At 35.7% G+C, this 25,797-nt stretch overlaps 2 protein-coding genes across 2 annotated transcripts; one reads left to right on the top strand and one right to left on the bottom strand.

Annotated features, from left to right (window-relative positions):
* LOC132549777 (uncharacterized) lies at nt 1–5,251 on the top strand. Its single transcript, XM_060213740.1, has 5 exons — nt 1–59; nt 1,232–1,452; nt 2,608–2,780; nt 3,552–3,736; nt 4,720–5,251. Exons 1-5 carry the CDS (start codon nt 29–31, stop codon nt 4,779–4,781), a joined length of 672 nt encoding a protein of 223 aa, XP_060069723.1. The 5' UTR covers nt 1–28; the 3' UTR covers nt 4,782–5,251.
* LOC132549776 (hamartin-like) lies at nt 5,128–25,530 on the bottom strand. The gene is made up of 23 exons (XM_060213738.1): nt 25,474–25,530; nt 24,370–24,522; nt 23,979–24,082; nt 23,718–23,870; nt 23,302–23,446; nt 22,676–22,830; nt 21,092–21,165; nt 20,710–20,879; nt 19,909–20,097; nt 19,484–19,566; nt 18,822–19,036; nt 18,310–18,470; nt 17,148–17,777; nt 16,119–16,259; nt 15,526–15,692; nt 15,129–15,259; nt 14,594–14,690; nt 13,170–13,265; nt 12,662–12,803; nt 11,960–12,048; nt 11,720–11,788; nt 11,189–11,303; nt 5,128–9,679 (listed from the first exon to the last, which is right to left on the bottom strand). The coding sequence occupies exons 2-23, from the start codon at nt 24,491–24,493 to the stop codon at nt 9,273–9,275; spliced, it is 3,657 nt and encodes a 1,218-aa protein (XP_060069721.1). The 5' UTR covers nt 24,494–24,522; nt 25,474–25,530; the 3' UTR covers nt 5,128–9,272.
* Nucleotides 25,531–25,797: the final 267 nt, after the last annotated feature.

Below are 25,797 nucleotides of genomic sequence, written 5' to 3'. Positions count from 1 at the left end.
GGTCTCTCTCTATAATATTTTAGTGATTATGACGTTCCTATTGGGAGATATTAGCCCAGGTAAGTCTTTGAATATTAATATCTTGTATGCAAATTGTCTCCTAACTTCATATTATGTATAATTGACCACATAGCTACAAAATGTATCGGCAGTGTGCTTGCTGTCATCTGGTCATATTGATACGTAAAAGTTTCACTGAATCCTTGTCTGAAGCGAATTATAGTTTACATATCGTCTGTATAAGAAGCACGACATCACGGATGTTTTGCATGACATTATGGCGAGCGATGCCGACATTTATCTCTCAAAATTTTGTAAGATATATTGGTAAATAGTTTTATAATACATCTGTATGATTTATGTACAAGATATATATATGTGTCATATCGTTCTTTTTAATTATATATAGATCTATATCTATATATAGGATCATAAATGAGTTTCCATTTCATAGGAGATTTAATGAATCGATTCTTAGACTTATTTTTGTCTTTTAGATGCATAAAACCTCAAGAAATGAAAACAGTGAAAATATCATTTTTACCTGTTATCACATAACTCTAAACGTTACATTTTAAGAGGTTTTAAGGTAAATATGTGGAGGACAAAACGAAACGGAGCAGCTAATTTGCTGTCCATATTATGAAATCGTAATCGATTTCTGACTGGCAAAGCAAAGGAAAAACGCTGTAGAGTATCGTTACACTAGTGACATACGTGCAAAAAACAAAGAGAAAATACCAAATTGTCAACGTAACCATAACCTACACTCAAATAAAACAAGTACAAGGAGATTAAGACCTAGGAGTTCTAGAAGAGTAGGCATCCTCTGCTTCATCGACGACATATATAAGACTATCGAAAACAATCATTTCGCAAACGGCATTTCACATTGGGGCCAAGGTTTACATGCCGGGTGTCGTTGATGAAGCAGAAGACGCTTACACTTCAGGAACACCTGGTTTTATTCCCCTTGTACTTTTACATGAGACATCACGTGAAAACTTTCTTTTGCCATCTGTTGATATGTTGGTATTTGCGCGTCGTGCCAGCTTTCCAAAACTTTCCATACCATCTAACACAACAATGAATTGTGTTCCGCTATCCACCAATGTCCATCACACCTGTCTTATTATTATCGCCATCGCCTACTGCTGTTATATGGCTGGATGCTTACAGTGCCGCTACGATTCACAACACTCAACATTATATGTCAAGCTTCTTTTAACAGCAGGAGGAATCCTTGAGAGAAAAGTTGGCGATTGGCAAATGATTTACCGGGCGAGCAGCAGGAACGACCAATCGGTGATCAAGACGTATATGGAACAAGGTGTTGCGAGCGAACAAAATGAAACAAATGCTGGCTGTGTTTCTATCAACGGGCGGGACAAATGCAAAATAAATTACAGACACAGCATGATTGACAGATGGGAGAGTGCGGGGGTCAGAAAGGTACTTAATAGGTCGTGAAGATAAACAATAAACGTGTGTATATAGATAACATTGTTTGTAATAAATCACAACACACGGAAGAAAATGTTACGTCCGCTTGGTAAAGCGAGAACTCCAATCGGTCAAAAGCAAATTGTGTCCGTTTCCGATCCAATCGATTACTTTCTGTCAAAGCCATCTTACTGATAAATAAACATAAAAATCACAGTTAAATCATTAAGTCTTGAAATTAAAACAAGAGGCCCATATGGCTTTATCGATTACCTGGTTGACTTTACTGATTAATTTAAATTATCTTATGTCTAAAATATGCAAATTATGTTAAACATTTGAATATGTCTTCCTTATTTGACTCCGCTCTCATCTAAAGGCGGTTAGATGCACTCTTTGGATAAACAAAATTCTCTTCACCAAGGATATTTCAGATCAAATCTGGACAAAACATTCCAACATAAGAAGGATTCAACGAATTAGATTTCCTCTATTGGGCCCCGTTTCTCCAGTTCAAAGGGGCTGAAACCTGCACCTATTAGCCCCCCGCCCCCGTCCGAGGGGCTCAGATCCCCTGTTTATACACAACTGATTTACCTTCATGGACGATTGTTTCCGATCAAACTCGGACAACATCCAAGTATTTCTACAGAAGAAGGTTTTTAAAGAATTTGCTTTATTGCCATATTTGGTCCCTCCCGCCCCAGGGAACTTAGACCCACCGTTTATACAAAGCTGATTTCCTTTCAGCCAAGAATGCTTCAGACCAAATTTAGGCAATCATTCCTACGGGAGGATTGGGATTTTGAAGAATTTACTCTATTTCACCTTTTGAGCTTCGGCACTCCTGCCCTAGGGGTAAAGACCAACTGTTATACCAAACTGATTCCTCTTCACCTAGGAATGCTTCAGATCAAAGTTGGCAAAATTCAATCATTACTATTGGAGGGGTAGTATTTTAAAGAATTAACTCTTCGGGCGAGGTGAGCTAAAAATCTGTACGAAGTAACCCACATTAATATACGTTATACAGAAAAAGACATTGTTTAAATACTGTCTTACATTTTGAACTGCTTATGTCTGACGACTGATGACGCACTCGTGGCAATTTTTTATCAAACACTAATACGCCACACTGCTCACCAATAACGAAACTTTTTTCAGGTGAGACTTGAACTCTACAAAGAGGGAGAACTTGTGGCACACATTGTGTTTAATGGTAAATCCACCACATCCACAAGCTGGTTCAGTCAGGAAAATGTGATTTCCTCTAATTGGTTCGACCTTAAAGAAAACAACAATGATGAGGGCAATCAGTTTTCCTTTTTTGGATACAGGTGAGTGATGTTCACACAGACCAACACATTTCTGGCACATTTAAGAGAGCAGTGCATTTAGATATAGGTTATCAATCTAGTTTCTGTTCTATTTTGTAATGTTATTGTACTTGTAATGTCCTTACAAGAATTTTGAGAATATTCGACAACAGAGAGAACTCGATGTATCGGCGGAAGTCTTGTGTTCTAACAATATCTTCCTTAACATTAACGTAGATCACATATCCATGCACGTCCTAACATACCTAATGAAGTCACTGTTCCTTTTTAATGTCTCGCTTGACAATAACTCACTTTTAGCCTTTAGAGTCCAAGGATCCGGTGATGTAGGCTGTTGGTCAATGTCAAGGTCATTAAAACAGTAGTTTGTGCTGTCTGACCCAAGCTCTGAATGGGATACGTATGGGAATCTATCGCGCTTATTATGATGCCATTTAAGGGACTGAATGAATATTCCCGCAAAGAGGCAGCGATTAAGACTGTTTAAAGTAATAAGCTGCGTTCTGTCCTTCTTAATGTAAAACGCAATGACATATGAAGGACACAGATTGCTAAAGCAGTTTCTGAACTACGAGTGAGAAAGCCGTTTTTTCCCAATAAACCGTGTATCTTTCTGCTATTGGTTGGGCGTTGAGATAAGTCAAAACTTCATTTACTGTACAATGTACGAAAAAACAGAAAGTGTGACCTTAAACCATTATATATATACTAGAAATTTGCCCAGCCCATTGTAAGCGATAAGACTAACATCTCGGTGTTTCTATTTTCCAGAAATAACGACATCGATCGGCGACTTTATATCAACAAGAATTGGAAGGGAGGATGCAGCTTCCATAAGGGCTGGATGGTGGTAATAGAGAGTGTTACCCGGGGTAACGGTTGTAACTACGAGGTATTCCCCTCCTATCCAGTCTTCCTGTACATCCCACACTCATACGCGGACTTCATTGATGACTGTAAGTGTTTTTTTGTTTAATCATTTCTAGGTGAGAGAATGGAATATCACGTCTGGATATGACAAACGAAACAGATGGAAAAATGTCCCCTTACAATGGCTATACAATAACGTTTGCGGTATAATCCACCAATGTAAACATGGGGAAATGTCCCCCTTACAATGGCTATACAATAAAGTTTGCGGCATAATCCACCAATGTAAACATGGGGAAATATCCCTTTACAATGGCTATACAATAAAGTTTGCGGCATAATCCACCAATGTAAACATAGGGAAATATCCCTTTACAATGGCTATTCAATAAAGTTTGCGGCATGATCCGCCAATGTAAACATGGGGAAATATCCCTTTACAATGGCTATACAATAAAGTTTGCGGCATGATCCGCCAATGTAAACATGGGGAAATATCCCCTTACAATGACTATACAAAAAAGTTAGCGGCATAATCTACAAATGTAAATTTCAAGGATTTCTTGATACATTTCTATAATTACAAATCATTGTTGATATAATTTTAAAAAAACCAAAAAGATACTATCAATATGTACACAGCCTTCAACATCAGGACCATAATTAGTTCGACTCCAGATCCTCAAATGAGTTATTGGGCAGAAACTGATAAAAAAAACAAATGTTGAAGGTTTGTGTTTGATCAAGTACCTTTCTTAATCCAAGAGGAACGTTCTTAGCGTCATGTAATGATGATTTTTCACATTATTAGACAGTTGCAAATATTGTTAAGACATTTCTGGATGGTATAATGCGGTAAAAAACCGATTATTAAAGTGTCTGAATGACAGTTGTTATTGGAGGGTTCATTTTGGTGGTCATTTTGGTTCACCCTGTTCTACGACTGAAACTTCATATCACTCACCTTCAATAAATCCGATTCTCTACTGCAAAGTTAAGCGTATCAACATTGGCTGATTAAGGTACAATCAACTAACAGAAGCTAATTGTTCTGTGTTTTATATTCCAGTCAAGCGCGAGGCAGATGTGTTGGCCATTTCTGTGATAGCCACCCAAGTGAACGCTTTGTAACAGGACACAAGAATGTTATCCCGCATTGGATATTTGACAGAAAAAGTTCTAGCAGGATACACACATGATCAGTGATACCCTCCTGTTGTCTAATTGAAGTCAGAACTGTACTATGAAAACTTCATTATTTGCTTAACAAATTATGTACATGGATGTAGTTCTACCTGACAATGATAACTGTGTATTCTCATCTAATGATATATACAGGATCTTATTTGGGATCCTATTTCGCATGTTAGCTGTGAAAGATTACCAAGACTAGTTGACTTGAAAAAAACACATTATCATAAATGACATTTTTATAAAATGATACTAAACCATACAAAAACACAGACGGACATTTTTCATTCTTTCAAATTGTTTTATTTACACCTAATTTCACACAGACATATCAATAATACTGTGAGTCAATTCATTTACTTCTGGATAGTCAGGTCATTAGCATATTTCTTTGATCAATGAAAACATTATCTCCTCTTTTGCATGTGTTTTTCCACAACTAATTGGGATGTAAATACAAACAAACACGCGGGTATGTACTACACAATTAAAAGTATACTTATAATTGTATAAAATCAAAACAGAAATATCTAAGACATGGATATCATTTTATATCCACCAAAATTCACACTATAATATATATGTAAATATGATTTATCTAAAGTTTTACAAAAAAATCTCGATCAAATGACCAACTGGACACTCATATTTAAATGCCACCAAATAATGATTGTCAGATGCATAGATTATAAACAAGCAGTCGTACAGCAAAGGGAAAATATCCTTATCACAGAGGGCAAGGCTTCGGGGTACGACAATACCTCAGTAAACAATAATAACATTTCCTTTACAAAATTACATGTAGATCAATAAAGAAAATAGGATTTAGACTAAGAGAGCCATTATATCAGACAAGAATACAAAATGACAGTAGTCTGGACAAGTGGTCTAGTGACTCATAAATCATCAAAAGAATGGACTGAGGAACACCAGAACAAGTCTACCTTATAAGGAAGTCTAGTCAATGATTATGGTCAATTGTTAAGGGATTCTCTTAATGGAATACCACCCCAGCACTCGGTAATAAGCCTTAAAGGACACCAAAATTTTACTAGGGCTAACAAGCATTATGATTTTTAGTCTTTACAGGACACCAAAATTTCACTAGGGCTAACAAGTATTGTTTTTTAATCTTTAAAGGACACCAAAATTTCCCACGGGCTAACAAGCATTATGTTTTTTAGTCTTTACAGGACACCAAAATTTCCCTGGGCTAACAATCATTATGTTTTTTAGTCTTTACAGGACACCAAAATTTCACTAGGGCTAACAAGCATTATGTTTTTTAGTCTTAACAGGTCACCAAAATTTCCCACTGGCTAACAAGCATTATGTTTTTAAGTCTTTACAGGACACCAAAATTTCACTAGGGCTAACAAGTATTATGTTTTTTAGTCTTTACTGGACACCAAAATTTCCCCAGGGATACAGAATATTATGTTTTGTAGCCTATCTTACTCAAGTTAACACATTACCTTGAAAATGGCTTTGGGATAAGCTGACATACTGTATAATATATAAATAAGATGGAATGTGATATTTTTCATTACTTAGTTCTAAGGTCAAACTCCATCAGCCAATAAATGTATATCTGAGTAACGATTTGAGTGCTACAGCCAATTTAAAGTTCATCATCTACATATCACAGATTTTACATCCATGGCTTTAACTGAAACTTTCAATGTGGTAACCCAAACATAACAAAATAAATCCTTAGACATATAGTAAGTGCTTAAAGGTATGATATAGAGCAAAACATATATATAGCACATATAGATAACAAAGCTGACAGCATTGTCATATTAATCACATAGAAAAAAGACAAATATGTGGTAAGTCCTTTTGTCTGGTTCTTAAAACTGTTTTGTAGTATTTTGTATGAGATTTTGTCATGTAAACATCAACAATAAGGGGCTTATCCTTTTTTTAAGTTACACATCTGTGGTTGTCTCCCTTATCTGTACTTTACTTAGCAGTGAGAACAAGCCTGTAGTCGTCTCCCCTATTTCTGCTTAGAATAGCTGTAAGAACAAGTCTGTAGTTGTCTCCCTTACTAGTAATTTGCATTGCCTTATAAGAAGTGTGTAGATGTCTTCCCAACCAGTACTTTGCTTAGCTGTGAGAACAAGCCCATTGTTGTCTCCCCTCCTAGTTTTTGCTTAGCCTGAGAAGTTAGTAGTTGTCTCCCCTACCTGTGATTAGTGTAACTGTGACAAAAAGACTGTAGATATCTCCCTTGCCTGTACTGTAGTTGTATCCACTACATGTACTTTGATTAGCTGTGAGAAAAAGTCCAGGTGCCTCTACTACCTGTACATTGATTAGTTGTAAGAACAAGTCTGAAGTTGTCTCTCCTACCTACACCTCAATTAGCTATGAAAACAAAGTAAGTTTTTCACATGACCTTGATTTCTTTTTATTTGATATAGATAACAATAGCTTGACAGAGGATATAGTCCTGCAACATGAAAATATCTGTTGGTAAAACATACTTGTGAACAACAAATTCCAAATGTGAATCATTTGTTGATAATAATTTCAACATGGAATATCAAATATGCTCTTGTTTCAGCTCCAAATTAAGTAAAACTCAATGTCAGAAATTATTGAAATTTGATTTCTTAATTCCACCTCATAACAGGACCATCAACACAAGAAGAATCTCCAGGAGAAAAACTGCTCTAAACTAATTATTTCTTTTTTAGAACCAAAGTGTATCAACTAGACAGGAGAATCAAAAGGGAAAGTCAAATTTACAGTGATTCAAGTAGTACAGAACTACTGTATTCATTAGTGCAAAATTGAAATCCAGAAAGATCTAGATGTTCAGGCAGACATTAAGTGTATATGATTTGGCGATACAGACAGGATGTTACCACACAGGATCAAATTAACAAAAGGTCTAGCGGCCTTGACAGTTATCTGAGGTAAACAATATTGAATTTTCAGGTTAAAGGATAATTACCTTTCAAGTATCACAAAAAAAAATTTCGACATTGATGATAGTAAGACTGAAGTGAAATGACTTCAGTCCTTTGGAATCAGCCAGTGTCAATATATGGATACCATCAAAACTGTCATCCTATACTAATAATTCTGACTAAGTTATTTTCAATGGAAAATAAATGACTATTAATGAACTAAGTAATTTTCCTATATAAACTGTAGTAAACTTATCCCCTCTCAAGGAGGAAATGCGAGACCCTTGGGTCATGAAATTCACATTTTCTGTAAACAAGGATTCTGGTCCCACCCATCAGCGTCAGGGTGTCAGCCAGGATCGATAAGTGCATACCATCAAGCCATCATCCTTCGCTCATAATTCTAACCAAATTAAACAAATCATGTTCAAAAATGTACTTTTCCTAAGTAAACTTTACCACTATTTCAGGGGGAAATGCGAGACCCTGGAATCATGAATTAAAAATTAAGGTAAAGCACCTTCAGACCTTTTTGTCCATAAAGATTATAAGATTCTATCATATTTGGGTAATTAGAAAAAGATTTTTGAAACCAGAGTTAGTTTGACCCCTTTTTGCCTTGCCCCTCTGGCCATTGCTTCATCTTTGGCCAAAGGAGGATTCAGATTTCAGAAAATTTGGTTCTGTGGTTTTTGAGAAGTTGAAAATGTTAAAAGTATACAGACACATGACACCACACAAAAGGCAATCACCATAAGTCACCAGGTGACCTAATTAGCCAGAGCTACTAGGGTGAATAATGAAATGCACATGCAAACCAAATTTAATGTTGTTGTCGGGCTATTGTAGAACAGAAATTATTTATCGTCTAAATTTTTTTTAAAGAAGATGCACTATTCATTTATAAACATTCTCTATCATCAGTGGAAACTATGTTTATAGACTTCTGATTTGGGTAGGTTCACACCATTTCATTGAAATGGAGCATGTCTTAGTGGAGTTCTTTCTTCAAAACTATTCAGAATTGGGAGTCTGTGGAATGATTATGCTTAAACAGATGGCTTGTGTCAATTGCACATTTGACAGAAGAAAAATGGCCGAAATTAAATCCTTTTAAAATAAGATATAGGACTGATAAGGAAATACTAAAAAGCATGAGATATTAAATTTTCTGAAGTTATTTTCAAGCAACATCTGATGTTGTTTATGAGATTTAGAATGGACATACACCAAACATATAAGCCCCACCCCTTCCCTTGCTCATTATCTGAGGCATGTGCCAGATGGTGCTTTAAAGCATGCCAACTAAAGCATACCATTGTGAAGAATGAAATATTACTTACAAAACCTGTTGTGAAATTGTGTGAAAATATAAAGATACAAGTACGATTTTATAACTTTGGGAAAACCATTTTTTTTTTCCAATATAAAACCTGGCATACTATAGAAATAAAAAAAAACGCAAACCCAAAAGAAAAAATAAATCTATCCTCATTAGATATTGATATAGCTATGTGCTATAGCCACTGTCGAGTAAATTACTTCCCCTAGAGGAGAGAGACTGGTCTTCCCCTTCACTATACACACTACGATGGGGAGTAAACATCCCTGACTCCCGTGACGATAAAGACCCATTATCACACTCCGCTGTCCGCGTTATGATGGGTTGCTCAACATTGTCTCCCTCCACAGTCTGGGAATGACTCGCCAGTGGAGATACGTTTCTTGGCTGATGTTTTACATGACTAGAACCAGCCACTGACATGTCAGATCCCTGTTCTTTCATTTCACAGTATGTCGGAACACTTGTCATTTTACAAAGAGGAGTTTTACTAATATTTGTAACAATTGTCGGATCTGATCCTGCCCTCTCCCTTGTTGGAGAGACCTCCTTTGAAGCTGTCGAAGATGGGGATGCTGTTAAAAAGACAAACAAAACAAGTCTTATAGTAAAATCAATATTAGATATATATTTAAAATCAGCTACTGTAAATATTCGCATATAGTGCGCACTTTTTAAAGCTGAAACTGTCGTGTCAAAAAGGGGGTGCGCACTATACGCAGGTACATGCCATTTCTGGGGTTATCATTCCCAAGTTCTGCATCCGCCATATTGGATTACCTCCCTTCACATTGTTATATGTAAAAGTCGTCGGTCTTATATGATAGTTTGGAGATAAAAACAAAAAAATATAAAATGTTTTAATCATCTGCCATTCACGCTAGCATTACGGTGAATCTATTTTTTTTCGTTTCCCGTCGGTCTTACTATTGGTCGGGGCTATAGTAGTGTCTGAATTTCTGCCCCATTTTGATGATGTATCTGTGGAATTCAATGAATCCGGAAGTTTTTAGGCGATTGTCGTTCTGTTCATAAATCGAATAGCCCATCCCACCGATGCCCAAAGTTGGTGACCCCATGACCTCTCTTGATCTGCATGGCCCGCACGCGCAGTTCTGTTGTACTGGCAGCGATGCCGGGATATCGGCGATCGCATACAAAGTTGAACAGCTCTCTCTCTCCATCTCTGGGTGTTTCGCTGTCGCACCTATGTCAGCCCTTCTGGTCAGTGGTTGGGACTTTAGACGGTCTTTTCTTTCTTCCGTGCCTTGATATTTCACTCTGGAATGTCGAAGTGGCAGCACGAAACTCCAGTCTCTTGGCGTAGTCAAATGGCGTTCGCAGTTTCCCCATGTCGAAGTCGGTATAAACAATCTATCATTAAATACCTTTGGATACCGCGGTGGGTACAGATACCATGAAAGATCATGCCGATACTGAACAAACCACCTGCTTTTATGGGGACAAGGTAGGATTGAAAATGTTCAGACAGTTAAAACAACATCGTTTTCTGACCAATAGTACGCGTTCAGCCCAAGTCGGGTGTCATCAGTCTCCTTATACTCAACGTGTTAACTGTCATTAACCGTTAATTATACAATCAGCCAAGCCTTTCATGCTTGTTAGGTCACCTGGGTAAATTTGTTTACTTAAGGTAAATACATGTGTTAGGGTCACGCTCATTGTGGTTTCCTAATTATCAATGGATCAGACCACATCAAATGTTTTGTCGTAGTGACCAGTCAATTAAATTTTCTGTAGATTTTTTTTTTTTTTTTTTAAATCTGATCTCCAAAAAGTACCTGCGCACTATACGCGAGTGCGCACTATAAGTGAATATTTACGGAGCTATTTGACATCAATACTTAGTTTACAAGATATATGATAAATATAAATTCTGGTATGTCTGTAGTGAGAAAACGTATAAACAACAAGTTTTTATTATACAGAGCTTATTACGGCACACATTTAAATAATACAAACTAAAACCACACAGCAAAGTTTTGCTTTGATGGATAAGTATGTTGAAATCTGAAAGATATGTGTGACATGGTGTGTCATGTTTTGGTTTAAAAGCAGTTTACCTTCCTTTGTCTTCAATGGCTTGGTGAGTTCGTCCACCTGACTGTAGAGATGTAAGATCCTTCCCTCTAACTGTTGGTTGACCTTCACCATACACTGATACTTCTCATCTATAGACTATCAACACAAGAACGATTACCCACAAAATGTAAAATTCAAACTCATGAAATCACTCATTTTAAACTCGCACAAAAGAAAAATATTTTACTTTACTACTGATTTATCTAAAAAGAAATATCTCTCTCATTTCATCTAAAGAACTTTTCTTCAAATAAAGGAAACATGAAACAGATCACCTACAGCTTTGATCAACTTGGTCTGATTTACTCAAAATTCTTTTTGAATTCAACATTTCTGATCCTGTGATCTGAATTGCATATATCTAAAGTAGAAACTTTAATAGCAAGTTTGAACAGCCAGTAATTACAATCTTAAGGACAAACTGTATTAAAAATATCTCAATTAATTCATGATGGAAAAGAAAGTACCATTAAAACTGGTGACCACTGTAAGACTGATAATGGATCACCTACCTTAAGCTCTTCCTGATGGTTTGATATCACATCTGCTAAACTCTGTTTGATCTCTGCCAAGGCAATATCCTGTCATAGCAATACATGATCATTCAGAATGGATATATTGACTGGGTCTCACATCTTTATGTACAATTCAAAGTTTTTATTTATAGAGCATAAAAAGGGAGTAATGAAATACTAAAGCAACTGAGTAGAAGAAAATCTGCGTAAGTGTTTTCTGTATTAGCAACTACTGACCTTGGTTTTGATATTAGCCTCCAGCTGGTTAACACGGGACTGACTTGCCTCACTTGTCAAGGTTATTGACTTCAACTTCTTTTTTAGTGCTGTCATCAAATCAGAACAAGAATTCAATGAAATAATAGGTCTAGTCATCTTTGCTTTGAATATTTAAAATGTTGAATCCATGAACACTCACAAATTCAGTGAAAAAAATCTCAAACTAGGTGCAAAAAACTTCTTTCAAATGTTTGATACATATTTATTAAAAGTGTAAACAAAGAATATATTGAAGGAGTTATTGCCTAATCTCAAAACCACCAAATTATACTGTTTTTCAATCTAAACTTTAAGGCACACCCATGTTATGTTTAATCCTGAGTGTACCCCATTCACTTTGGATGACATGTGATTGGCCTCCAGTATGTTGTTCAGTGAGGTATTGCAAGGAGAACCTCTCAAACAGATGCCGGCCATAAACCCAGCAAACAGCACTGATCAGTTTATACATCCTATGGTCCTAAATACCAATTTTTTCTGCTAACCTTTGGAGTATGTTAGTATGTTACCATAGTGCCACCAAACCATCCAAAATCAAGGTTAATACAGCAACAAGTACAGAGATTAAATTTGAAAAACCAACATAATGATGAGAAGAGAATGATTTTGTATGTATTCGCGCCCTGCATACATATGCCAGACTCAGCAGTTGAGTAGTACCTGTGATCTCCGCTGCCTGTGACATGACATGGAGGTCTTGCTCATGCTTGGTCTTGGTGTGTATCCTAGCAGAGTTGATCTGTTCCTGGTAGTGTTGGTGTAACTCTCCCATCAGTAGCACCTCCTTGTGTAGTGTAAACACCTGTAACATTGTGACCATGACTACCTTCAAATCACTGGTAAAATCACTTTGCACTGATAACTTTGTCATGCATTATGTTGTAATTTAAAAAAAAAAATTTTCAGGACAGTACATTGATGTAGTCATAGTGGGAATAGACTATTTTCAGTTGACATTAATCTGAAATAAGCAAACTTCATTCCATTTGCACAACAACTTTGATCCAACTTGCCAAATATTGGGGTACTTAATGTATTTTATCTAAAGTAACATTACAAGCATATGATAACAATTATGGCTAAAATCTATAGTTGTAAGATTAATCAATTGATACTGATACAGAACTATACATTTTGTCCGTTTTTTTTATTTTGTTTTTTTTTTTACCTGCTCTTTCAGTTTTTGTGTGAACTGCACCTCCTCCTGAAGGTGATTTTTCTCCTTTTCAGACTTGAACAATTTTGATTCTGTCTCCTGAAGTCGCTGTGAAGAATAAGAGTAACAAGACATGTGAATAAATTAATAAAGTTTGATGTTATCAATGGGATCTCATAGTCATATCCATTTGTTATGTCCTTGTCACAGATATACATAGTTTTCATAACTGTTATGTTAAACAGCTAATATAACAAACTGCATGGTCAGTATTTCTCAAGGACATTGAACTGTAGTTAGTAAGAGACTGCATTGATCAAGGTACATTACTGGACAAACTATAATAAGATATTAAGACATTTGCCTGACCCTACTAATATGATTTAAATACGGATACATTTAATTAATTGAACAAACACATATAGGTGCTCTTCGCAGTAAGCTTAATGCTAAATATGTTGACTTCTACCTTCAAATATCATTGGAATACGACTGAAGGATTTTCATTTTCATACCTTATTTATTTGTTGAATATTTTAAGCATGGTCTTAAAGGTCATTTCTATAAACAAAAGGTCTAAGAGAGATCTTGATGCCTACCATCATATGATCTTTATAAGTGCTTTAAAAATTGGATCTTTTCTCTTCTTTTTATCAGTCTCAAAACCAAATATGGACAACTAGGGACCATAGGAGACCTATATATGTTTGAGAATGGTCCATTCATGGTTTCTTAAGAAATTGCCTAACAACCTGTAACTGGCAAAATAAAAAAAGGCAGCCTGTCAACCATTTCCTCCCAATCAGTCCCAAAGTGGACAAAGCATTATTGGGCCTAAGGGGAACCTATGTAATTATGAAATTCAGGACTAAATTTAATTTCCAAATGTTCTTGATAAAAAAACTATAACCTATAGCTGGCAAATCCAAGATCGCCACCTGTCGGACATTTAATTTTTTCAAATCAGTACCAAAAATGGAAAATGCGTTACTAGGAACCAAGGAGAACCTAAAGGAATTTTGACAATGATCCATATCAGAATTCAGAAGAAATTAATGTAACAAGTTATAACTCGAAATCCAAGATGGCTGCCTGTCAGATATTTTTTTTTCTATTCTGATCAAAGCTGAACAATGCATAAGTAAATCAATAGATCCAGGACTGCTTGAGAAACAGGAATAAAAAAAATGTTTAGGAAAGATGAAAAAAAAATTTTAAAAGCCTTTTATAAGTTGATAGAGAGCTAAAAACAAGCTATAAACTTGAATCTAGGCCTTTGGGTCTCTTCGAATGCGCAGGTGTAAGAACAGATTAAACAATAAACAATCCATCATAATCACCAATATATGAAACTTTCAGCATCTGATAGGGTAATTTTATAAGGATGTACCATTTTATTAGGAGTCAGTAACCACCTCAACGGATGTACTAAATACCTGTTTCAGGACATCTTGTTCCTCTCTCTGTCGCACTAACAGTGTTGTCAGCTCACTTTTTGCAGATTTCAAATCCTCATTCTCTGCTAAGCATGACCTACAAGATTTACAAAAATATTATACAAGTATAACATATCAAAACCAAAATCTGATCTTCCTAAAAGTGGAGATAACAAGCATAGAGAATTAAATATTGATCATCTTTACTTTAACTCTATACATGGTCACTTCCAACAAACATTAAAATTCAAAGGGAATAAATGAAGATCTTTTCCACAATGAAAACAGGATACAAGAATTAAAGTCATGCAAGCTATGGTTTATTTTTACATCAACTTTATTTGTCACTGTAATTATTCTTCCTCAGAAACTTAAATCCACACAAATGAAGTTAATGTAAATGTTGACACTTCTTTCAGTTTGCTCTTTTTTCCACAAAGAGACAAAAATCTGTCACCAACTGCCGATTCAAACAAAGCAATAATCTAGTATTGCCCTGCAAACATAGCAATGAAAACATATCTCATGACCTCACCTCATTTGTACTTTACTTTCATACTCATTGCTCTCTTGGGACTCTTTATAGCGTCGGTTTTCTTCTTGAAGAAGTTGTAAAGAAAATCGCAAATGTTGCATTTCTGTTTCATACTGGGAAAGCTGATCAGCCTGAAAGAAATTAAAATACAAAGAATCAGGTACAAGTAGTACACTATTGACTTAAAATTTCCTAGATCTATACCTTCAGTCAAATTTCTTCTTAAATGAATATAATTTTTGTTATCTGCACACATGTGCTATAATATAAAATGCTGGACCACTAAAATTCTTGAGTTTGAAGCAGTAATTAATTTCATGTAATTGTAAAACTTAATTGATCCTCAACCTACATTTTCTTCAAATATCTCTGAAACTGATATGACCCATGTACAAACCATGGCATTGTTTTGCTCTTCCACTGCTTTGGCATTGGCTATTTTACGGAGAAGACGTCTGTTCTTTTTGGCGTGAAGTTCCCGTTTATGTCGCTCATACATCAGTTGGTTTTGTATCATGAAGATCTGTCCTCGTAAAATATTGACTTCATCTGCAGGTGGCATCCCTGATACAGAGCATTTCATACATAAGTGTTATTCATTCTTAATGCATAAAATAATTTACCGAGATCAAAGTGTAATACATTTTTTAAACTTACAGAGGAAATGAAAAGAGAGGGCTATCAAATGGAGATGAATGCATATAGGATATCCAAGGATACCATATTGTATTCTAGACACCTAAGAAGAGAATATTTTAATAGATATCAAATATGAAACAACTGTATAGAGGCACTCACAGAGGGGAAATGGGATATCAAGCAAATAACATAGGCAGTCGCCTTCAACCTTATAAAACATCATCTAAATCTCTCCTAACTCCCTCACAATTTCTCTTACCTCCATTTATTTATCAAATATCCCTCCCTGCATTCGTCTTTTTAATTCCCCCTCCTATAAATTTCTCTAAGCTTGTGAAATTTTTCTCTTACCTCCAAAATGAGTCCAGCTGACAGAGTCGTGACTAGTAATGGGTATTTTGGACAGCTGTTTGGCATGTACCTCACCTCCAAGACGGAGATGGCGATCTAGTAAGTCTGGTGGAGAGAAAGATGTAGGAATCCCGGCAGGACCTGTAACAGATAATGAATAACTACTGAACAGTAGCTATGGATGACCATCAATATTTAAGTAACACTTGTATACACACTTGTCAGACTGGTGAGCAAAAACACAGATTTAGCGGTCAAATTTTCACAAGAAGTTAAAAAAAATTGTAACTTGTAGTCATGTTAATGAAAAATATAAGGACCTATTACAGTGAGTTTCACCCAAGAATTTAAAAAAATAAAATGAGACTGAATACTGCATTAAAAAATGATTGATTTCTCCCATTTTTACCTCACTACATCATTAATAAATATTCACCAGTTAAAGAAATACAAAATGTGACCTTGACCACTGACCAAATTAAACTTAACACCATGCATAGTTTACATGTAAAATAGCATCAGGAAGTGAAAGAAGATAAATTACCCTGGTGTTGGTAAAATCTATAGAAACAAAAGTGGAGATGTAGCTAGACAGACTGGTGGATGAAAAATCCAATTAAAATCAAACACTAGCATGATGCATGTCCATTAAAAATAAGTTTACCAGTTACATAACTAGTACATCATGATTCATAAGTACATCTCTACAAATGACAGCAGACAGTTTAATGACAACGAATACACAGTTACTCGTTAATATGCTAATCAGGGAGGTTAACGATGATGAAACTTTTTTATCATACCTACACAGAAAGGAAGATCAGGTATCTGTACCCTTACAAAATGTATTACCTGATCTGAGAGTTAGAGAACTTTCCCAAAAGACCAATCAACCTTATCTATTTCAGATACATTAATGGATTGAGCAACATGTTTAGTTAAGGTCTCATCATTAATAAACAACTGGAGTTTATCATGGTATGTACTATGTTCTAATACTGTTGAGTTATACAGTAAAGGGATAATTACCTAGAGTAGACAAAGGACTGCCATCAGAATTACTCTGGTTACATTTTTGGCACACTAACATGGATCCTGGCTGTAGTAGGGTCCTCATCATATCTATATACATGTTTGGCACAACCTTATGATTGTCAGGTGATGGATTCTGACAAGCTCCTGCTGACATCACAGGACAGGATGATGGGGATTTCTCCTTTGGTAATGTTGATACATCTGATTGTGTTGTTTTGGGTGATGAATCTACTGTTTGTTTCACACCGTTTTTTACCCTCATTCTAGGACAGAGTTCTGAATTCTCTGATGGAGGTACTGGTAATTTTTGGTCTTGAAGAGAATTGGACTTATCATTTGTCTGTGGGCTGACTTTGACTTTCAGAGTGGCAGAGGCTGACCGAGAAACACTATCAGTCTCATCACTTTCAGATTCCAGAGAATCTATCTTTGGCAAGTGAGGACAAGACCTTGACCTGGCACCAAACTTCTGTTTCTCTGGAATGCTGTTGGCTGCTGTAAGACTGTTGAAACGGATTCTGTTGACTTTTTTCATGAACTGCTGAACAGACTCAGCGGTAAGTGTGGCTGTATGGCTTGTCAGTTCTGATACCTCCTGGTCGTCATCATCCTCATCATCAGGATCTAGAAAAGAAATCTAGATGTCAACTTCTGAATAATCAATGTTATTATTTCTTTTTATCTCAGTCTATGAAATCATGCAACTAGGAAGTCACTCTTTTTCAGAAAAAGCGTAGTATTTTAAAGAATTTGAAATCCATCACCTGAAGTCAAACTTGGTGTGGAAAATAAAAAATGTTTATACACAAATGGACACAAAAAAATATCATATTTCAGTATGAAACACTCTGCCATCCAAGATGTATTCATAGGATTTGACGTAACTTGAGACAGAAAATCTTGACCAGTCAACAAAGGGTCATAACTTAAGTTCATGAGACTCTCAACCATTCTATTATTTGTATATAATAGTTGTTTAATTATTGAACAGAAAGATATGCCTCTAATTATGTCACCAAAAGTGGCTGTTAATCCTGATTTAAAGCAGTGACCTCTGCTTGAGAATAGACCTGCTGGTGACAGACTTGGATTAAGTATTTATCAAGACACTTTCTCAGTCACTATTTGTTTATTTGTGTACACCTGTTACACTTACCCTCTCTTTGACCAGCTAAATCCTCCATTACTCTTGGAAGTGTGTCCATGGAGAAGGACTCCATCAAGTCGGACCTTTCACTCTCAGCTGGCGGCTCAGATTTTTCTTGATCCAGTGATTGTGAATGTTGTCCCTCATTGATGGCATCAAACTTTAGTTCTCTGGCAGTGAACAGACAAACTGAGTATTTAGTTACATACTTATGTATTTGTCAAAAAGTTTGATCCATTTTACACATTATCAATCACAATAAAAAAAAGTTTTGCACATGACACATTTCTTCTTTGATCTAGAAGAAAATTAAATTCTCTGTCCTTAACATTCTCTGAATATAACTTGTACACTTAAAATTTCTTAAATACATTTTGAATGATTTGAAAAACAATTTATGGAAAATTACTTACTTCAGGAAATCTCCTAGAGACCCCTAACTTTGTTGAGATAAATCGATCTTTGTTTATGTGTTTGATAAAATAAGTGTAAGTGAAGCACATTTAGTGCTAGTTGGGTACCTGATGGCTGGGCGAACAGGTTTAAATATACCAGGACCCTGTGGAGGGTCTGACGTAAATTCTGCTCGGAGTGGAGAGGGAGGAACACTCGATGGCTTTCCATCAGTGACTGATGTTCCACTTGTCTTTGCCTGTGCCATGGAACCTGTACTCAGACGCTTCAGCTCACTTCCTTTCGCAGAAGTGAGACCTCGACTACTTGTTCTACTATAACTCTGAAAAATAATGAGGAATAGCAAATACTGCTAATGGATTTATTATAACTTTCCATTGGTGGTAAAATTCATGTCAATCTTTAGCAGGGTGAAATGTTAATAGTCAACTGTTGTTATCTTATTGTTGTATGAGTCATATGAGAAAATGAAAAACATGATTGTATTGATGCCATTCAGTCAGTAACTTTAGGCTGTATTTGTTCATAAACTCAGGTGCATGAAGTATGCCACAAATTGTCTTCCCAAATCAATGTATACTGTCATTAACAAATCCAAAAAAGGCTAATCATGAAAAAGTTTTCACATCTCAGTTCCTGAGACACATCCAATTAGTATATGTGCATTTTAGTGGCATTATCAGAGATTCATGTATGTTTATCTTTCTCAAGCAGACATTGAGAAATACTCAGATCATAAAGTATGATATAATAAGATATCAATGCAAACCTTGTCTAACTCATCATTATTGGGAGATGTGGCTCTGGGTGTATCCACAGGAGGGGTTGCCAAGGGGGTGTTTCCATAGGTATCTGTTACCAAGGAACAGAGTTATGTCAAAATAATACAAAATCCTATCATGGTTATATAATTTTGCAATAGCCATACCCTGCTAACACATTTACTCTCATTTCAAATTAGTGGGATGGGTTTATTTCAATCAATAATGTACCATTTGTTGGCATTTCAAAATAAACTGTATCAAATGTGGAATTAATTTTTCTTGTTTCCTACTTCAATATTTAGTATAACATTGATGTTATTGTTGGAACACATTTTAAATAAAAGATGAAATAAGTCATAAAATCAACTCTAAATATGCTGTATGTGAGACATAAACTGAAGTCAGATAATGAATTAATATAAAGAATTACATCTGCTGGTATCATAACAGTTGGAGAGAGGTGTGGTCTGCTGTGAGGGTGGGGGTGTGGATAGGCCAACCACTACAGAAGGACTCCACAACCCTACACCATCAGCCCCTATCGTCAGACACGGTGGACTCAACTCCTGGGAGACCAGATTCAACTGTTGTGCTGCATTTAATACACTTCCATCCAAAACTGCAACAATTAACAAGTTGATAAAATGCAGATCTTAAAATCAATTAGCAAAAAGCTGCAAGTTGTGAAATTTAAGCAATAAACCTTTATAGCTAACTTACACAAATTAAAAAATCAGCTTTTGCTCCATAATCATAACATGGATGTAAGATATTACTAATATTTTCATGTCTCCTAAGTGAGATACAGAATTCCAACAACTGCATAAAAATTAAAACGCCAAAAGTAATCAATAAACAATTCCTTTGTCACCATTAAAACCCAACAATAGCAGAAAACAATAAAGCTGCATGGATTACCTTGTCAAGTGTAGTGTTATTTCAAAATAGGCTGTAAGAAATTAGCAGGGTAACCTAGCTACCTAAACATTTCTTACTGAAGTAAGATATGGAAAATGTACATCTTACTAAATAAAATACACACATCTGGGAGATAGAAGTATTTATTAACTGTCACTATTATGACCTTAATGACAAAAGGGTATTTCTTCTTACTTGTCCTTGATGTGGCCTTTGTAAGTAAGAATTTATCATCTACGCCAGAAATGACCAGTTTCAGGATTTAACATTTTGTGTTAGTCTGACATGTGACTACATCAATCAAGGTCTTTACCTGCATCAGGTGTGACTTGTTGAAGTGAAGGTTTCTTGATAGTAGGTTGAAATAATGTTTGACGTGGAGTAAGGACGGGACATGTCAGTTCCTCCCACATCCCCTCTGTTATGTCTAGAGACATCTTTGCACATTCAATTACCACATCCTGAGCCTCCATCTGGCGCCACCTACAGCAACATTTACATTGATGACTGAAAGTCCTAGCTTCTTCACATATTTGACTTTTGTAAGAAGTGTTTGTAAGCCATAGTCTTAGTGTCAATTTCAATTAAAAGACAACTAATCTGAGTTAGTTTCTTCAAATCAAATTACTGAAAAAATATTTTAGTAGAACAGTAAAAAGTCATGGTATGAACATATCAGAATCTGCAGTATTTACCTCTTGGGGGAGATTTCATGATCCCTTGAGCTAGTAATGAGATGGGGATGAAGTCTCACACGGTCTAACATGGGCTACAACACATGCAAGTCTTAAATTATTATCACGATTATTTGTTTATTTGATACCTGAAAGATCACATTATTCCAAACCTTATTTTAAATTTGCTTTTTATAACTATAACATCATTTAAAAAACATTATATCATAAAAATAAATGTACTGAAGTATTTAACAGATTAAAATTGAGAAAGTTTACTATATCCATAACAAATTATTTAAACAACAAGAGGCCCATGGGCCTTAACGGTCATCTGACAAAAAGCAAGCCAAACCTAGAAAGTGGTTGAGGTCATTCATTTGAACAAACTTGGAAGCCTCTCCTCCAAGCATCTTACAGGCCCAATATCAGCACTCATGGACTTTTGCTTGTTGAGAAGAAGTCGTTTGTATATTTTAACATATTTGACCCCTGTGACCTTGAAAGTGGGTTGAGGTCATTCATTTGAATAAACTTGGTAGCCTTTCCTCCCAGCATGCTACAGACCCAATATCGGCACTCATAGACTTTTGCTTATTGAGATGAAGTCCTTTGTATATTTTAACATATTTGACCCCTGTGACCTTGAAAGTGGGCCAAGGTCATTCATTTGAACAAACTTTGTAGGGCTCCATGCCAGCATGCTATGGGCCAAGTATTAGCCCCCTAGGCCTTCTAGTATTTGAGAAGAAGTTATTTAAAGATTTTGACATATTTGACCCCTGTGACCTTGAAAGTTGTTCAAGGTCATTCATTTAAACAAACTTGATAGCCCTTCATCCCAGCATGCCACAGGCACAATATCAGCAATCTGAGCCTTTTGGTTATTGAGAAGAAGTTGTTTAAAGATTTTAACATATTTGACCCCTGTGACCTTTAAAGTGGGTCAAGGTCATTCATTTGAACAAACTTGGTAGTCCTTCATCCCAGCATGTCACAGGCCCAATATCTACACTCTGAGCCTTTTGGTTAATGAGAAGAAGTTGTTTAAAGATTTTAACATATTTGACCCCTGTGACCTTTAAAGTGGGTCAAGGTCATTCATTTGAACAAACTTGGTAGAGCTCCATGCCAGTATCCTCTGTGCCAAGTATTAGCCCCCTAGACCTTCTAGTATTTGAGAAGAAGTCGTTTGAATGAAAAGTTTACGGACGGCGCACGGCGGACGGCGCACGACGACGGACGAAGCATGATGACTATAGGTCATCGGACCCTTCGGGTCAGATGACCTAAAAATGCACTAAAAAAAGGAAATGATAAACTGCAAAACCAACTAAAAACTCTAAATGTAAACTACAATGTTTTACCAAATTACTTAAGCTCTCACAAAAACAGAAGAAAATGGACAAAATACCAGCAAGTGAATAAAACGTTTCTCATATGGCAAAAGGCTGAAAAGTAATTGATCAAATTTGAGAATTCAGGCGATTAGGCACGCCTACACTTTATACATCATTTTGGACAATTTTTCCAGAAGTAGCGGCCATCTATTTACTAGGATTAAAACAATCTTTTTTGTTTCTCTTCTTGATTTACTACCAATACCTTAACGAATTCATCGAAGACCTTGGCATTGTCCTTTTTATTGTAGTGATGACGGAGGAATGTGAGGAAGTTGTAGGGAAACATGCCATACAGTCTGTGGAACAGGGAGTACAACGCTACTTGTAGGTGTATCAGGAACACATCTGGTACATTTCCTGTCAAACGAAATCACAACACAGGTTGAAGAAACATTTTTTGTATATCTGGCTGTGTTCCTTACTATCCTCTATGTTTAGGTCATGTATCTTTATCCAAGACATTTTTACACATTTCTCTTTTTCTGTCTTGGTTTATAGCTATCAGTAAACAATTTTGTTTCATTCTTCAGATGAGGTACACCTGAGAGAACTCGACAACTTGTGACAAGTAAATGGAATCTGTTACTTATAATGTTAAATTTGAATAGAAGTACCGAAAGCTTGAAACCTACATATAACTCAAATAACAATCTGATCCAAGCTGCTCTTTATTCCTAGACCATAAACCTTTTCTATTACTTATATTAAATTGCATGCATTATGGTAAGTGACCGAAACAAAATACTTTTATGTGTAACTCTGAATTGTTGAAGGATTAAAAAACTACTGAAGAATTAAAAAAAAAAAAAAAAAAAAACAATATCTCACCCGGTTTTCTCTCATTAAAAGCTATCAGACGACTAAATATGTTAAAAATTTCTGTCAACTGGTTTCCAATAAGAGCAGGAACAGAAGGCAGAAGTACTGTCAGAGTCATAACACCTGTCATCAACACTGGGATATCTGTTTCTGTCTGTAACCAAAACATTTCACATAACTAAACACACAACTACAGAAATCTGCTCTTTCTGATAACAAAATGTACATTTTATTATAGACAGGATTAACTATGAATGTGTTTATGTAAGTATCAGATTTGTAACCATAATATGTTGCAGTATTTCTATATATCTCTTTGTTGTTTCATCTTTTTTTCTCATCAACACAATGTAGTGGACAGTAAGTAGAGTCAGTAATAAATCTCCATGTGTCAGAGATGTGGATCATGCTTAGACAGCTGTTACCTTTAAAGTTTTGATGATGGCATGAAAGATCTGATGAGTGACTAGTTTGTGAACCCAGATAGGCTGTTTACAGGCCAAAGACAACAAAATCTTCATTGCAGGCAAACGGTGTTCCACACTCTTCAGTCCTTCATTTAGTTTATCTACCAGGTGCTACAAAGAGATAAATGCATAAGAACATGCTTATATAAATCCATAATAAGTGAACTGAATGGTTAATCACATCAAATATTAACATTAAGTTTCAGAAAGTTTTATTACCTTATCGTGAGGTTCACGGACATCTTTGATAATCTGGAGGGTCCTTTCAGAGTGTGATATGTAGTAGTAATCAACAAGACTGCATACAAGCCATGCTTCCTTTGCTGTGAAATTTATCAAAATGAAATTCTGTATAATATTTATGAAATGTATGATTCAAAACAAATGTAAGTCTCCACTCGGGTTTTGAAATAAAACTAAATATTTATTTTTCACTTTTGAATGGCGGTTTCATGCACTTGAAATGAGGACGTAATATGTTAAATTTTTTTGAATTATGACAGAAACAATTATTTTCAATGAATATAAATGCATGGGTTTGAATTACATATTTCTAAAACTTTAATAATTGTTCACTATTTAAACACCCTTACCAGTGCATAATACCTACTTGAAACTAGATTTTCCTGCACTAATTTAGTAATGTCATTAGAAACATTGATGTCGTTGGACTCCAACATGTTGAATAGCTCACGGACATCAACATTGTGAGCCCCAGCTGACTGTGCTGCCATTCTGCCACTTAAGTGACTTCACAGGTTCCCTTATTGAGAAAAAAAATATTTTTACATACATCAAAGATGCACAAAAATAGGTTGTGGCTCTGCATGATTTTCATTTCATTTTTATATGTAATCTAAAAAGTGTAGCAATTTAATTTAAAAAAGATTAAATAAGTAGTATTTAAGTGTTTTTTTCTTTCAATTTCAATCTTATTTACTGATTGTTTATCTTTAATATATGCATGTACAAAGAACAATATTGTCTTCTTAATTCAGTGTTTACATAATAAAAATGTTATAGGAGAAACAAAATTCTGGCCTAAAAAGATGAACTACGACCATACACTTGAGTTTTGAACTGTTTGACAACCGCTGCAAAACAGTACCAAACTGCTGCTGAAGCTCAAAACCAGAAACGACAAACTTTTGAATAATATCAATGTTGTAACTATGCAATTGTTTTCCAGGTCATGGAGATACATTATTTATCACCTTCATATAAAGGCACATCGTTATCAACTCTGGTCATATGAATTGACATCGGCATAATGTCAGAACAATGCATAGTGGTATGTAAAAACACCAATATAAATGTGCTGATTGTCAGTAGATGCTCAATGAGTTAGAGTTAGGTTCCTGATTTTGCTTACGGAAAGATCCGAGAAAATTAAAGTTAAATGTGCATTGTTAGCTTGTCAATTTTTTGACATATTTATGATTGATCTGAATCACCTCAACATTAACCATTCGAATTTATAAGAAAGAGCGGCACATGGCAGGGTACAAGTAGGATATTTCTAGATAAGGTTAAGTAACAAACCAACAGCGAGTCCTTCTCTAAAGCAACGGTTATAGATTTTCAAGAAAAAATGCAAGTGATCGCGACTCCATATTTCTTTCTCGAAACACTACATTCTAATATCGCGTGGGCCTCTCAAGTTTTCCGGTAAACGTTAAAATATGATATAGACAAATAACTAACGGATGAGTACCTCCGATAATGGTCTCACCGAGCACTGTCAGTCTGCCATCGCAATGTGTTGAGTTCAGCAATCCGGTGTGTACTGGAACTCTTTTTCATTCCATCACGAGATAGATGGATCAGTCCACTACTGAAAGGGAAATTACGTATCTGGGTTATATATTTACATGCTTTGTGTACCTTCGCATTTGAGTCAAAAGAACTTTACATCAGGAAGCACAGGATCATTTAAGATGGCAGCACTTGCATGTGTAATTAAAGAACAATAATTTCGAATGAGAATATTTGTTCTCGACTCACCCCTTTACCAAACGATATTCACTTCCGGCGGAAG

The sequence above is a fragment of the Ylistrum balloti genome, unplaced genomic scaffold (genome assembly GCF_031769215.1).
Source record: "Ylistrum balloti isolate Yb309-2 unplaced genomic scaffold, AGI_CSIRO_Ybal_v1 Utg370078, whole genome shotgun sequence".
NCBI classification, from domain to species: Eukaryota; Metazoa; Mollusca; class Bivalvia; order Pectinida; family Pectinidae; genus Ylistrum; species Ylistrum balloti.
This window is presented reverse-complemented; position numbering and strand designations above follow the sequence as displayed.